Raw genomic sequence first — 14,546 nt, forward strand, 5'->3', positions numbered from 1 at the left:
TCTCTTCAGAATGTCGTAGACCACAGAGAATTCCTAGAAAACTTAAGCATCTCAATAAATCTCTAAAACATTTCACTAGCAAGGTACTGCTTTATGCCCCACTCTTTTACTGGCCTGAATCATGGACACAGAGCCCAGTTATCAGTCCATTTATCAGAGAGGTGGAGGATAGTTAGCAGAGCTATCCTAAAATAAGTGATGAAGTGGAATAGAACCAGGAGTGCATTCTTCAAAATTTATTTGGCAACTATTTTATTTTATAGTTTATTTATGGCTTTTTTAGTCATATTGTTCATGTTTCTGTGTCTCCTGCTGTCAGCCTCTTTTTTAAGGAAGAAGACTCATTAGATCAACAAACCATGTATCATCTCCACATGCTAATTAAACACTGAAATGTTATTGTGTAATATATAGATTGTTTATTGATATAGTCTCATGTTCATAATAGATAAAAAACATTCAAAGTGATAGAATAAGGCTGTATGTAAAGATTTATTTGTTTTGCAAAATTCAAGTTGAAGCCATGAATGAAGGACAAGTATTTGCATTTCACTTACAATACTATCACAAGCAAGATATTTGTGTAAAGGGTGTAACACAAGGGCAGCAATGGGGACAAAAAATTCATAAATTTTTGTAAATTTTTACAAAATTGTAAAATTTTGTAAATCTCTGTTTATTCCACATATCACTTAAGTAACAGTGTGAAGGCTTCAGAACAGTATGGTGAGATACTATCAAAGTGCAGAAACTAGGGCTGATGGCTCTGCAAAGAGTGCTCAGTATTAGTCTTGACTCTGTATGTGATACTGTCACAAATTCCTGAATAAGTAACCCATAACTTTTAAATCTAAATTCCCACTAGCTCTGTTATTTTCCTTGCTTGCTTCATTAGCCATTTTGTACAGTACTAAGTCAATAAATACCTGAGAGTATTTATTGAGGAGCATACAGCAATAGTTCCTAATCTTTACCAAAGGAATAAATGCCAACTTTACTCCATAGTAGGAATTACATGCACCTGAGAGACTAAGGTTTCCTTTAGTTCAGCTATATTTTTTTCAGCTTAATCATTTATTTTGGCTGTGCTATCTCATCAGACAGCACTATGTTCATTTTTTTCTTTGTTGTTGGTAGCATCACTTCCACTGTCTCCTGCAGCTAAGACACGGCAGTATTCCAGCTGCCTGCTGCTCCGCCTCACCTCTCTTCCAGTTCCACTTCCAGTTTTGATCTTGAACAAGAAATAAATCATGAAGCCCACCCCCAATAAAATTATGAGGAGCAGAGTAAGTAGTATCCACATATTCAGGTGACCACTGTCTTTGTCCTTTTTGGCATCTGTAAATAAATAAAAAGTAAATAGAAATGAATGAACTGTAGCCACAAACACATATAAGACTACTGAAAACTGTCATTTCTTCTTTAATTACCACGTGGAAAATCTATTATAATGTCTCTGTGTCAGTCTTTCTCATAGATATTACCAAAGGAGGAGAATCTTACAAAAGGAGGATCAAAGAGGGGGTGTTCAATTTACCAAAGCATTTGATTATCTTGGGGTTCCCTAAGAGTCTTGCAGATACTGATAAATTAGGCTGGGAAAGAAATCAATAGCAATTAAGTAAATTAAGCTCATATATATATATATACACTAAATAAATAATATTAAATTTAAGCACGTATCTTTGAAATTAATTGGAAGGGGAAAAAGTCCTACCTTTCACATTTCCAGCTGCTTCAAAAATAGCTGTCAAAAATAAAGACAAATGTTTAGTCAAAATCTAGAAAGGTCACATTTTCTTCCTGACAGTTTCATATTAGCAAAAGATCTGGTAACCTGCACATCATCATCACTTCTGGAAACACATCTGCTAAATTAGGAGAGCTGAAAATGCACGAAAGAGTTTTAATTCCATATTCCTTTCAATAAGACTGCAGTGTTTTGCATATTAAATCCCCCTTCTTGCCTCTTTTGTAATAACCAGAATATGTCCAAGCTAAGCAGTAGTGGTTCCTGACTGTTTTAAGAGGACTCTTCCTGATTAATTGACCTTGCCCTTTCCACCGGCTCTGTTTCTTGTGGAGTCTGGGAAAACTTGATCTACTGCTGAGGACAGCTGAGCTTTCCTGTATCATAATTCTTTTGAGGCCCAGCAGGTCTTAATTTACCATTATTTATTTGCATCTGTAACTACACGTATAAACTCAACTTTCTTGTGCAGCTTTTCCCGGCTGTGCACAGAGGGCGCAGTCTGCAAGGCTTTTCCCGGCCGGCTGCCGGGAGCTGCCGGGAGATGCTGGGAGATGCTGAGAGATGCCGGGAGCTGCCGGGAGCTGCCGGGAGCTGCCGGGAGATGCTGGGAGATGCTGGGAGCTGGCCCCGCAAGGACGGCTCTCCCCGTGGGCAGCGGGAGCCCAGGGATGCTCAGGAGCCGGGCTGCTACAGCAGAGCCAGGGCAATGCATGGGGCTCTGGTGTTTTTGCGAGCACGAAGGAGAAGCAGCTGTTAAATTTGTCTCTTGAAAGGGCGCAGAGCTGGCTGTAATGGGATAAACACCTGGTTGTGCTGAAACGCCGTTCTGCTGGAATAAAATACCTCTGTACTTTGGCATTGCGCATCAGGGCCACTCACAGTCAAACCCATCACATAAAGTGTGTGGTGATAGTGAATTTCTGCTTTCTGACATCTGGTAGCAGAGAGCTATCATTCAGTAGTGTCTGTTGCCTGCAAAGAAAACTAGGCATTGTCCTGAAAGCAGAATTATCCTTTCGAGAGCGTGACCTGAACAATGCTGTGACTGCTGCTTCCCCCAGCAGCTGCAGGTTGGCTTTGGTGGGGGAAAGGACTGAACCTCAGAAACATCCTGAACCTTGGGGTTGTGAAACAGGGCAGGAAATTGGACTTTTTTGCAGAATTAACAGTTAAACTCCAAAATACCACATGCTTGCTTGGCTCACACTATTCCGATATTTCTACTTCCTGACTGAAGCAGATGGTACTCAGTTATACAGAAATACAATATTAAAAAAAAAAAAAAAAGCTAACCAAAACACTTCTACTCTTTTCAAAAGTCACTATATGCTCTCTGGATTGCACTTCCGCTCCTATTTAAATAGGATTGCTTCATCCATCTCTTGCTAGAACAGCATGTATCATAGTACAGCAAGAGGAAGAATAGCAAATTATTGATGCCACTCTTGTTCCATAGAAAAAAAATAGGAATGTCAGTAGAAAAAAAAAATGTGTTTATGTTGGAAGGGAACAAAAAAATGAAGAAATTTGCATTTTTTTTCAGGAAGTATTTGTGTAAAAAATACAGTGTAAGAAAATCTGAGGTTATGAAGCAAGAAATCGCAAACAGGGCAAACAAAAAAATACACTTGTATTATTTTTGTCTGAACATTGAAATATTTGTGTCAGTCCTTTGCAACACTCATATTGTGCTATTACTACTGAAATAAAACCATAAATGGAAAGAGTGAATATTAAAGAAGTCACTTACTCTTTGGTTTCTTACAAATAAAGCCCTTTTGGGAAGAGCAGGGTAGGACACTCCAGTGGCCCGTGGCCGCAGACAGCTCCACGCAGAAAGCCAGCTCGTCCCCCGAGGGCTGTCCCTCAGCCCAGTTGACAAAGTCTAAGACACTGTTGTCTTGCCAAAGCAGCTGCCCTGATGTGGCAAATGTTAGTATCAATGCTAATAGATCCACAGGAAAGGTCTTCACCTTAGTGAATATTGACATATTACTTTCTTCAGCCTATAAAGCAATACTACTTTCTTCAGAAATTCCATCTGTGTTTGTTTTTTTGATGCATTTTATCTCATTTGAGTGTTGTCTCAAAAACAATAGAATTGCTTTCCCAAATTATGATTTGCAGATTTATCAGTTATAATAATATCACAGTTTTAATTTATATTTCTCTGTATGTTTGCCTAGGATATTAAAATTTCAAACTGAAAAAAAATCAATTCAGAATTTTTATAAAAATGTCTCAATTATTATTTCATCAGCACTCAATGAAAATCATGAAGCTTTTACTGTAATGCTAAATGTAAAATTAGCATTTATTTAAATTTAAAACGCATTCAAAATGCATTTATTTAAAATTAAAACTTTTTTTATAAACTCTAAAGGAAGTTTTGATGTTTCAATGGACTGAAAATAATCTAAAATAAAACCCTTTCTGACTGCTTGTAGTCTAATAACAGTGTTTTCTTCCAGATGCATATTTACAACTGCATGCTTTAGCAAGCAGCCTAATTTTCTCCATACAGAGTCACAGAGGAGCTTGATGCTGTGGGACTCCCACAGGTCCCACGTGAGCCTTCCCCAGCCAAGAGAAGATGACAGCCAGCCAGGAGTTTTTACTCAACAGGAAAAGCTTTCTCAGAGACCAGGAATAGGAGACAACCTCTGAGAGGACTCAGGTCTGAACTCCAACTCTACTTCAATTGGTTGATTAAAACCCATTAATTTTATTAATATTTTTTTTCAATTTAATAAAGTCTGTTTATGATTATTTATAGAACTTTAAATAGTTACCATTTACATTTCTGTATATCCCTATCCAGAAGCCGCTTGTCTTGCTTGCATATAAATCTGCATGTTCTATTAAAAAGTTTGATTCATACAGATCTTCTACAGAAGCCAACATACCACCTATAAAAAAAGCAATGGAAGATGATTGGAGATATCCCCAACATAGTTACAGCTTTTGAGACAGGTTAAGTTTAATTAAAAAACCTCTCCCACTGATAGGGAGTAAAGAAGAATTTAAACAGAGACCACAGGGAATTGTCCAGCTGTAGGGGAACAGCACAGACAGTGAGAGATCTCATCTGAAGTGAAAGACACAAAGGCACAGATATGATAACTTTTAAACAGCAGGCAAAGTGCACTATGTTTTCAAGTGGTTAGATGATATTTTTCATAGGAATTATGAGTGATTATTTATTTGTTCTTCATAGTTTGACAGAATAATATGTAGCATGAAATACTGCTCAACAAAATCTGCGCAACAAACAAATCCGCAGTTCAAACCTATGTATTAATTTTTGTGGCAGTGGTGGTAGCATAAGAGGGCTAAGAGGATCTAAAAAGGTATGAAACAAAGGATCCATTTATTTTCTCTTTCCTGGCCTCCTGAGACATGGATGAGCTAGCTGATGACTCAGCAGCAGAGGTGAAAGTGTGCCAAGGTGCTGCTCTGGTCTTGGCCAGGAACAGATGTCTCCAAGGAGAAGGAGGGAAGCATTTTCCCTCCCTGGACTCTGCAGTCTGCCACGGAGCCTTGCTCATAGAGTAAGGGCTATCAGGCAGCACAAGCAACACCTTTTGGATCAACCCCTTCTACGCAGCCCATGTTAAAAGTGAGTGGCTGTCATTATGATATTTACTTTGCCTATTGTATAGGGAAATATATGGAAAAGAAGGGATAAGGCCAGAAACAAATGGGTTTTTTCAAGTCACATAAAATTTAAGATCTTACTAAAAGGAGAAATTTTGTGAATGAAGACATATAGCAAGCAACAAGCATAGCTGGAAAAATAGAACAAGGAAATCACCTTAAACATAACTTAAAAGCACATAGCAGTAAAAAATAAATGAGACATTTATTCCTTATTTTTAATATTTGTAGATTTTGCATTATTACTTTTCAAGATTTTTTTCAAGACTTCTTTTTAATGTCAAGATTGAAGTTCTATATTTGGGCAAAAGTAATAATTACCTGATTGAATGCACTGAGTCACAGACTGAGCCCAGCTCATTTCATTGGCATTGAAGTTATAGCAGTGGCTTCGGAAAGGAATCCAAGATATGTGATCAGATTCAGGACATTGTCCAATATCCTGGGGGGGATCAGAAGGAAGTACATCTAGAAGAAATGAGATATTATAAATGCTTTCATTCAGTAAGGATTGCAGTTCTTCATACATGAAATCAAACATTAAAGCCACCTTTTCTTAAAAGTGTTTGAAGTATTCTTTGGCACATGGTGCTAGAATTATGAGTGACTAAGAGTGACAATGAGGATCAGGTCAGCTGTGAGAGGATGACTCAGCGGTGCTAGAATTATGAGTGACTAAGTCAAGAGTGACAATGAGGATCAGGTCAGCTGTGAGAGGATGACTCAGTGTGAATCTGTGCTCTTCTGTGTTCTAACTAAATCAAACTTGGACTGTGTCAAGGATATTTGAGTGTTCAAGAATTTTGGTTCTAGTTTGTTTTGTTATAATCAAAAAATTTATATAAATAAAAGAAGCATTAAAAAGCAGAAAAAAATACCCCTAGAAAACTCCCAAACTCTCAAAAAGTGCAAATAAGTTTTATTTTAAATTAAATATCATATAATAGAAATTTCCCATTTAATATTTTCCTCAAGATAACATAGTCCTTACATAAAATTTCTGAACATCTTTATATCTGACAAAGCATAGAGTAATCTGAGGCTCATTGATAATTTATGTAGTAACCCCTCATTTTCCTATAAGCAATGACATTATGAAAAGAAAAGGCAACATTTTCACTTAGTACTTGTGGTTTTATAACAAAAGTTGCAAATTAACAGCTATGAAGTTCAGAACATGGCCCAGAAAAGAAATTAAAAAACAACCAACCAATTAAAAAACCCAAAAAATCCCCAATCCAACCCAAAACAAATCAAAACAAAAACAAACTCAAAAATCCCCAAATAAACTTTGAGTTTCCATTAAGTGTGTGTCACTAGAGCTAAGAGACGTTATTCTAATACAAATGAGAAAGCAAAAAACCCATCCTGAGGTTTGCCTGTAGTTTCACTGTGTAGCATTCCTCAGTGCTGCCCATACAAACCCTATGAGGTATGAACTTTTTCTGGGGTCTAAGAACAGACCCTTTTTTATCAGATACAACTCTTTCTCCTATACCCAGTTTTTGGAATCTAATAGCAATGAAGTAACAACCAGTGTAGGAATGATGTGTTTATGTTGAAGGAAAGAAATTTATTTTATACTCAGTGGACTTCATTAATTACAGACCTTCTCATAAAACCTCTATCAGCAAAACAATTTGCATTCTAGACTCAATGTGAGATGCCTGATGTTCCCATAATCGTTAAGATCTGTCTGCCTGCTCCCATGGCAGCTATCACTCCAGTCCAGTAAAATGGCAATATCTTGGCTGGTGAATGCCAACTCCATCAAAATAAAACATTGGCATGCAAAATAAAGGTACTGACATTACATAGTCAGCCTTATTATTCTTCACTATATACTTAAAAATTTGTAACTTAGGCAAAGCAGATCAAGCAAAGTCTCTGCCATAAAACCAAAAGTCATTGCCATTGCTTACCCTCAGATTTTTTGCAGACAGAAAGATGTTTCTCATTACAACGTGCTGTTTTCCACCTCCCAGAGAGTGCTAGATAGACACAGGCTGTTTTCCATTTTGGTTCTTCATAGTCCCACTTAGAAAAACTTACTTTCATTTTATTGGTCCATCTATAATATCCATAATTCTGAAATTGAAACAGATGTTAGACATTACTTTTGTAAACTCTCATCTGCTATTTCACCTAAATGCAGTCACACAGAAGCACATTTTCAAAGTGATACAGGCAGCTGAGTTTGTGTATCTGTGCTAGTACTGTTAAAATACTGGTTGAATCAGGACTCAGCAACATAAAAACCAGACACAGCACTATGGCTCCCGTTTTGGAACATCCCATGGAAGTTTTAAGGGTAAATAATGCTCCCTGGGGACTCAGTCCCTTGTCAAACAGTGCTGTAAGGTGGAATCACCGCCCCAGAAGAGTCAGATCTCCAAGAAAAGCAGGAAGACCATAAGAACATGAAACCAGTGGAAAGTTCAGGTGGAAATTTGTCTCAGAGTTGCTATCAGACAAGGACTTCAAGCTCCAGCAGTTTTTAGGAGAAATGTTCAGGAGTAAACTGCAGCCATCGCTATGAGGAACCAGAGAAAATTATTACTTTGTGAGAAGCAAAAGAGAAATATGTTGAACAGGAATTCTTGAGTCTTTGTTTAGTCTTTCCTCCTCCCCTTTTTTTCTTTTCTGGGAAAAATCAGAAGAATTACAAGGAAAAGTGAAATGACACAGGCAATATATTGCTGCCATTAAGAAGAGGGGGATAAGATGTGATCTCACTGCAGTGTCTGGCTGTGTCAAGAGAGATGCCAGGTGAGCACGGTCATACTGAGCTTGGCATCATCAGGGCAAGGTCACTCACTGCCTGGGGAGCAGGAGGAACCACAAAGCTGGACTCTGCAAGATCAAGGATGGCTTATTTATAAGTACCAGGGGAATGTCTGGGGATTCAAGCTGGATCGAAAAGGAATTTTAGCTGCTTTCTAAATCATATTGCTATGACTAAAAAACAACCAACTTTGGTAAGTGGTTAAGTTTAAGTGGACTTAAACACTATTATTTTCATTTGGGTAGAGATGTCCTGTGCACTTGTGCAAGTGGAAGGATTTATTTTAAGGTTGGTGACTATCCATCACTTATGTGAGCATTTTTGCTGGTGGGTGTGGGGACGGCACTGTTAGAATAGTGGAAATATGTATTGTTCAGCAACAAGTCCATTTTTTCAGATAATTTTTCAGCCTTCAGAGGGGTTGTATCAGAGTGTTGCTACATCATATAACTGGAAATGCTATTTTTACACAATATTTGTTATAACTATCCCTAGGGATACTGAATTTCAGACATATTTTGCTATGTTATATATCACAATATATAACAAGTGTGGAATCACAATTAGTAAAAACAATGAATAGTTAAGATGGTTATTACTGATGAAAAAGCTCATTTTTATTATCAAGGTGGTTTAGTCAGATCAAAGAACAATGAAATAGAAACATGATAATTAAGTACATTTAGCATCTGCATATTCAGTGGGGAAGCTGAAGCTCAATTTGTCACTCAGTCACAGAGCTAATAAGACTGATTGTCACTTGAGTGTTCCCTTAGAAAGTGGTGGACCTGGGTCTCAGTATTCACTACTCCTGCTACAGTATAGCTTTTACTGATTTTAACCTTTGGGACCCAGCAGGTACAACAAAGAGTGTGTGTTCAAAGGTGTGTGGTTTGGCCTATGAACCCTTCTGAACCAAAACATAATGGAAAAGCTGCAGCTGTCAATGATCATGAGGCACTAGCCTTACTGACCATCTTGCACTCTTTGGGTAGGGGTCACCTCTCCTAAAAATGGCTATCTGAAAGGTTACCAGGTGTTTTTACCTAAGTTTCCAAGATTCACACAGAGCTAGTAAATAGAGTCCAGCACTGCCAAAGGTTCTTATCCTTCTCCATAGCCTAAAATGGAGTTTAGTGATTTAAGATCAATAAAGTCAAAAGATGTGAGACTGTCCACCTGTCCTAGGTTTCTAAATGTTCATGCTACAAATCTCCTGCTAATAGTAGCAGCATTTAACTTTATCAACTATTAATTTTTTGATCTTACCACATTGCTGTTGAGCCCAATCCATAAGGGCTCTCCATACTGCACTGCCTGCAGCAGCAAGAATATATTACTGTAATAATCAAAAATGCTTGCAAGCTCTGAAGATTTCTCCTTGCATGCTTTCCTTGCTTCTTCCCAATTCATTTTAGAAGGAATGATTAAATAGCTGCTGTTGCCATAATGGACAAAATCAAAATCTGGAGCACTTCTGGGGTGAAACAGTTCAGGGTCTGTAGGAAAGAGGTACAAATTTGAAAGGAAGAGGAGAAAACAGAAAATTTACTAGCTGCTGGATAGCAGTATTACTTTTGAGTAGCAGATGAATATAACATGGCAGCACAAGCATCAAGTAGCAGCATTTCTTACATAAAACCAAAGAGATTTATTTTAATGGCAATTTGGAATTATTTTACACTACAGTGTAAAAACACATTCAAGGATTAGAGAGAGGCAGAGCATGAGCTGTGTGTATCTATAGACACAGACTGTCCAGATGAAATTATGTCAATACTGGTTCCACCACCATCCTCCCCCCAAAGCTCTCTATGTCCCGTGACCACAGTGCAGGTGAAGTTTTTCCCAGGCATGAGCACAGGACAAGATCTTCACACCACTTCAGTCTCAAAATAATTTCTTTCTAAGCAAATTTTATGACCGTGCAAATTTTATGACCATGCTGCTACATCTTTCTCTCCTAGGATGAAGTGAAAAAGGAAACTGTATTTGTACCTATAATTATGTATGCAGAAATAGAAGGCAAGGGCCTAGAGGTAGTGATGGGGGCAGAAGAAAAGACATAAACTTTGTGTTCAGTCATTGCTGAGGATGCCCTGGCGATTGTTTTTGCTAGTGCCATCCTCATGCAGCTTTCTGCACTGGCACGGGACAGAGCTGTGAATCATCTGACCCAGCTGTGGATTCTTCCTCTATTTTGACTTGCTGCTCAGCAGTTCCCTGTTTTTGTTCCTGCAGACTCTGCAGTGCAGCTGTGCTCCGGATGTGTCTCCCACCCTAAGGCTCCATGAAGAGAACTGGAACTTTTGCCCTTCTGAGTATTGCTGTTCTTGTGATGTGAAGGCCTTGCTAAAGACTGATGAGCAAACCAATCAGTTTAATTGGCCTCGGTTGACCCCCAGCTGGAGGTCACTGAGGGATTCATCTTTCGTATTGTATTTGCAAAATAACTGCATTCAGCCACCTACATCTGTGATAGTTGGGTAAAGCACAGGTTGCTACACATTTCTGTTAATAGGGAAAACAGGTATTTTGAAGGCACAGACCTTCTAGGAACCTGGTTAGGGCATTTTTCTTATGATTAAGAAGGTGAAACCTGTCTTCAAAGTGTCTAGATGCCAGGCGCCTGATTTAAGTGTGGATGTCTGCAGGGTAGGCAAGGTCAGCTTCTCTGAGTTATAATGGTTGAACTGTTCAGTAAATGTTTTGCAACAAAAAAAAAAAAAAAAAAAAAAAAAAAAAAAAGTGGAAAAAAAAATCTTACCGCTGTCCATCTGGCAAATATAGCTTTTTTTATGCTGGCAGTCAGTATTTTCCCATAAACCTGCACCATCTACAGACCTTTTTGTCATTGTAATGCAATCAGTCTAGGGGAAAAAAAGAAAAATAGAATTGTTGCTGATAAAATGCAAAATTTTCAGCAAAATAATAGAAAAAGATGTGAGGAGAAAAATTTAATAGCTTTCTTTTCTAATTTTCTGGTTTTTTTCATGTATTGTTTGTTGGAAATTAAATTCTTTTATATATCTTAAGCAAATGTACTTTCATTGGCAGATTGCTGCAAGAACTTATGTCAGTTAATTAAAATTCCTTGGAATGTATTGAAGATATTTTTAGTATGGAATTTATGGTAATCTGTACTGAATTTGTTGGAGGTTCATTTGAATTTGCATCATACAAGGAAAAACAATAAACCAGAATAAAAATCACAACTAGTAACACTGAATATTTTCACTAAAATGTAATAGTTATAAAAAGTATAATTAATTCTAGCAGTAAAGATTTCTTTTCTGCATTTCTAGACTTTGACAAAGGAGACTAAGCCTAGATTCTAAACAGGCCTGTTAATTTCTTATTAAAGCTTTAAAAATTTGATCTTTGCAATTTCAGTTCACTTCTGCTTTAAGCTATTAAAGATCAGATCTTTGCTGAGACAGAAGTCAGGCTGGTTACTCAAACATTGAGTATGTCATTTATGTTGTACATTTTCTGATTTATTTCTGTTTACCTCTATTGTAATATACTTCCAGTCAACCACCGTGAATTTATCTCTGAATGGGAATCCTGGGGCCCAATTTGAATAGTCAAAAACACTTCCATCTGTCCAAAGATATGTATTCTCACTGTTAATGTCATTCAGCCCAATCCATGTTTCATTGGCAACATCCTTTAGGTGGAAGGTAAGGAAAGCTGATAGAAAATAAATTAAAAAATAAAAGTACCTGAGGAGTTTCCTTTTTTCAATGTAAATTCCATGTAAATCAAATTACAGATAAGACAACAACCAATCATCTTCTAAATATATTGGCAATACCAACCTCAGTATTATTAGGCTATGAGTGAATGGTAAAAGAAAAAATTCACTATGGGTAATCAAGCTGAAGCAGTTTGATTTCAGGGAAAAAAAAGAGGAGGAAAAAAGGGAAAAAAATTTGATAAAAATTATTTAGGCTTCTTGGAAATGTTCTAGAAATCAGGGTCAGAAGTGACTTCAAAAGGATTGTCTTTCCCAAGGTAACATCAACTGCATATATGTAATTTCTGATGGATATCTGTTTAATGTCTAACTTGAATATCTGTGAGCATTTGATGACTATAAACTATTACAATTTATCCCACCTTCCAAGACCATGGGGAACAGATTATCCTATTCCTTCCACAGATGAACAAAACTTGGGAAGTGTAATAATATCTCACTCCAGTCTTCCCTCTGGATCAAACACCTCCAGGTCTTTCTTCGTAGGTAATTTAGGTCTGGAGGTAGGTTCAGGCTCATCATTAGATGGTGAAATATGTGACTTCATACACAGTGCTGTGAGGCTCAGGTGTCATACCTTGCACTTGGTTATTGTGTATAGAAGCCAAATTTCCTCCTAATTCTCTACAAACACTTCTTGCTGAGTGCCAAGTTAGTTTCTCTTCTTCTCTGGATCCAAATATTTTATAACACTGTGGAGAGAGTAAAGGATTAGACAGACTTTCAGGTGTCAAAGAATATTAAGAAGATTGATTTGGATTAATTCTGTGCTAGTCCCTGCATGCAAAGAGCTGCAGATGGGGGATCTGCTGGAACACAAATACTGTCAGCCGGCAGGAAGGAGACCCAGCCAATCCCAGTGACATGTGCACAGCACTGACAATCGTGTGGGATCACTGCTGGGAAAGAGCAGACAACCACCAAAAGCTTTTGAGGAACTATGTTACTGAAAAGTAGAATTTTGAGGGACTGGAACTATTTCCTGATTGTGAACCTAATTTGGAGCAGGTAGTAATTTCTTAGGTCAAGTTTTTTCAATTATATACCACAGATGGAGTGCCAAAACCTCAGCTCATGTGAGAACTCACATGAGTGGAACAGTGTCAGGAAGAAGTGCCCTTTTGAATGGGTGTTTTCCCTGAATACCAGTGTAAAATGTTTTTTGTGTTTCTTCTGAGGGACAGAAGACACAGCTCCTCCTTCTTCATGCCCTTTGAATGCACAAAAACTTTTCCTACTGATTGCATTGTGGAATTGACTTTTGGGTTTCCCCTGTTGTTTGTTTTTTGGGTTTTTTTAGAAGTTCATATGTCCAGGTTTTTTTGCTTAACTTAGCAGAAAGCAATGCTTGCTTGTCTTTTATATTTGATTTGACGTTTATTGCTGTTTGTGTTACTCAGCTTAGGATGAGTTGCTGTGATGGCCAATTACTTATGAAAAGTGTGACCTTTCATTTTTTCATCTTTGTTACTCAGAAAAACAGGGTTACATTTACAGATAAGGATAATGGATCAGGATTTCCATGCAGTAAATATGCCTAAAATAAGCAGAAGTATCTAGAAACTAGAAAAGTAACTATGGCTAAAGGCACACAGTAATTTACAAAAATTATCATTTCAAACATTCAAATCACCTTTTTTTTCATATTTAGTCACAAATTTGCCAACCTGAAAATGCACTGCACTGCTAACTAGCATACTTCCTGGTAAATAGGTGTTTAAAGAGAGAGAATTTATTTAATGAGATAAAAGGGATAGTTGCTTTCTTCACCTAGAGCAAATCTCCTAAAAATATCTGAGATTTATTGTTGTACCTTATTGTTAAACAAAAGCCAAGTTTCAGGACATCCTCCCAGAGGTGGAAGTACAGTAGGAGCAAATCCTGAGTAAGTTGAATTGTGCCTTTCACAGATAAAGGCATTTTTCACAGCACAACTTATGTCGTTCCATAAGCCTGTAAAAAATGAAATACAGATAATTCTTAAAGATTGCAGAATACAGAGAAACTCTTGTATAACCACTAGAGCAGTCAGGTTCACATGGCATTCATAAAGCACAAGTGAAACACGTTTACCCAAATGCACTCCTCCTTCCTCTGCAATGTGTTTCTTTTCTAAGTGATGACACATTTTCAAACTTGAGCGTGTTACAAAAAGATGTCAGTATTGTTGAACTACCTCTCTGTGGGGTAGCCTCAAATTTAAGTATGTACCAAACATTTTGGATTTTGATGCTAAATTTTACCCAAATATTTCTTGTTGCTGTTTTACTCACCAAAATCTTCTGACATTATCACACAGTTTTCATCATTATTTGCAAAATTGGGTTCATTTGGAGCCCAGGCAACATAATTCACCGGGCTGTCATCCAGCCATCTGGAAGAAACAAGGGGACAGTGGCTGCCAGCCGACGTCTCAGCAGTCAGTTACTCACAAGATCTGTTTGGGCAGAGGGCTAAGCAAAGTATTAGCAGTGACCAGAGGGCAAAAGCTCCACATATCCTGGAAAGGATACAGCCATAGCACTACTGCTGCCTCTCATCTGTTTAGTACTACCAGATTCAAGGCATGGATGGACATCCTTCACATC

At 37.6% G+C, this 14,546-nt stretch overlaps 1 protein-coding gene across 1 annotated transcript in view; it reads right to left on the reverse strand.

Moving 5' to 3' along the window:
• Positions 1–669: 669 nt before the first annotated feature.
• LOC121364028 (macrophage mannose receptor 1-like) overlaps positions 670–14,546 on the reverse strand; it is a 32,864-nt gene continuing 18,987 nt past the window's right edge. Inside the window, exons 18-29 of the mRNA XM_041486914.1 lie at positions 14,232–14,332; positions 13,772–13,911; positions 12,536–12,650; positions 11,710–11,891; positions 10,966–11,068; positions 9,468–9,697; positions 7,336–7,501; positions 5,735–5,881; positions 4,549–4,665; positions 3,507–3,674; positions 1,721–1,750; positions 670–1,341 (exon numbers count right to left, since the gene is read on the reverse strand). Coding sequence (XP_041342848.1) covers positions 1,097–1,341; positions 1,721–1,750; positions 3,507–3,674; positions 4,549–4,665; positions 5,735–5,881; positions 7,336–7,501; positions 9,468–9,697; positions 10,966–11,068; positions 11,710–11,891; positions 12,536–12,650; positions 13,772–13,911; positions 14,232–14,332 — 1,744 coding nt within the window. The 3' untranslated portion in view covers positions 670–1,096. The remainder of the gene's footprint in view (positions 1,342–1,720; positions 1,751–3,506; positions 3,675–4,548; positions 4,666–5,734; positions 5,882–7,335; positions 7,502–9,467; positions 9,698–10,965; positions 11,069–11,709; positions 11,892–12,535; positions 12,651–13,771; positions 13,912–14,231; positions 14,333–14,546) is intronic.

The sequence above is a fragment of the Pyrgilauda ruficollis genome, unplaced genomic scaffold (assembly GCF_017590135.1).
Source record: "Pyrgilauda ruficollis isolate IOZ18807 unplaced genomic scaffold, ASM1759013v1 scaffold12, whole genome shotgun sequence".
In the NCBI taxonomy this organism is placed as follows: Eukaryota; Metazoa; Chordata; class Aves; order Passeriformes; family Passeridae; genus Pyrgilauda; species Pyrgilauda ruficollis.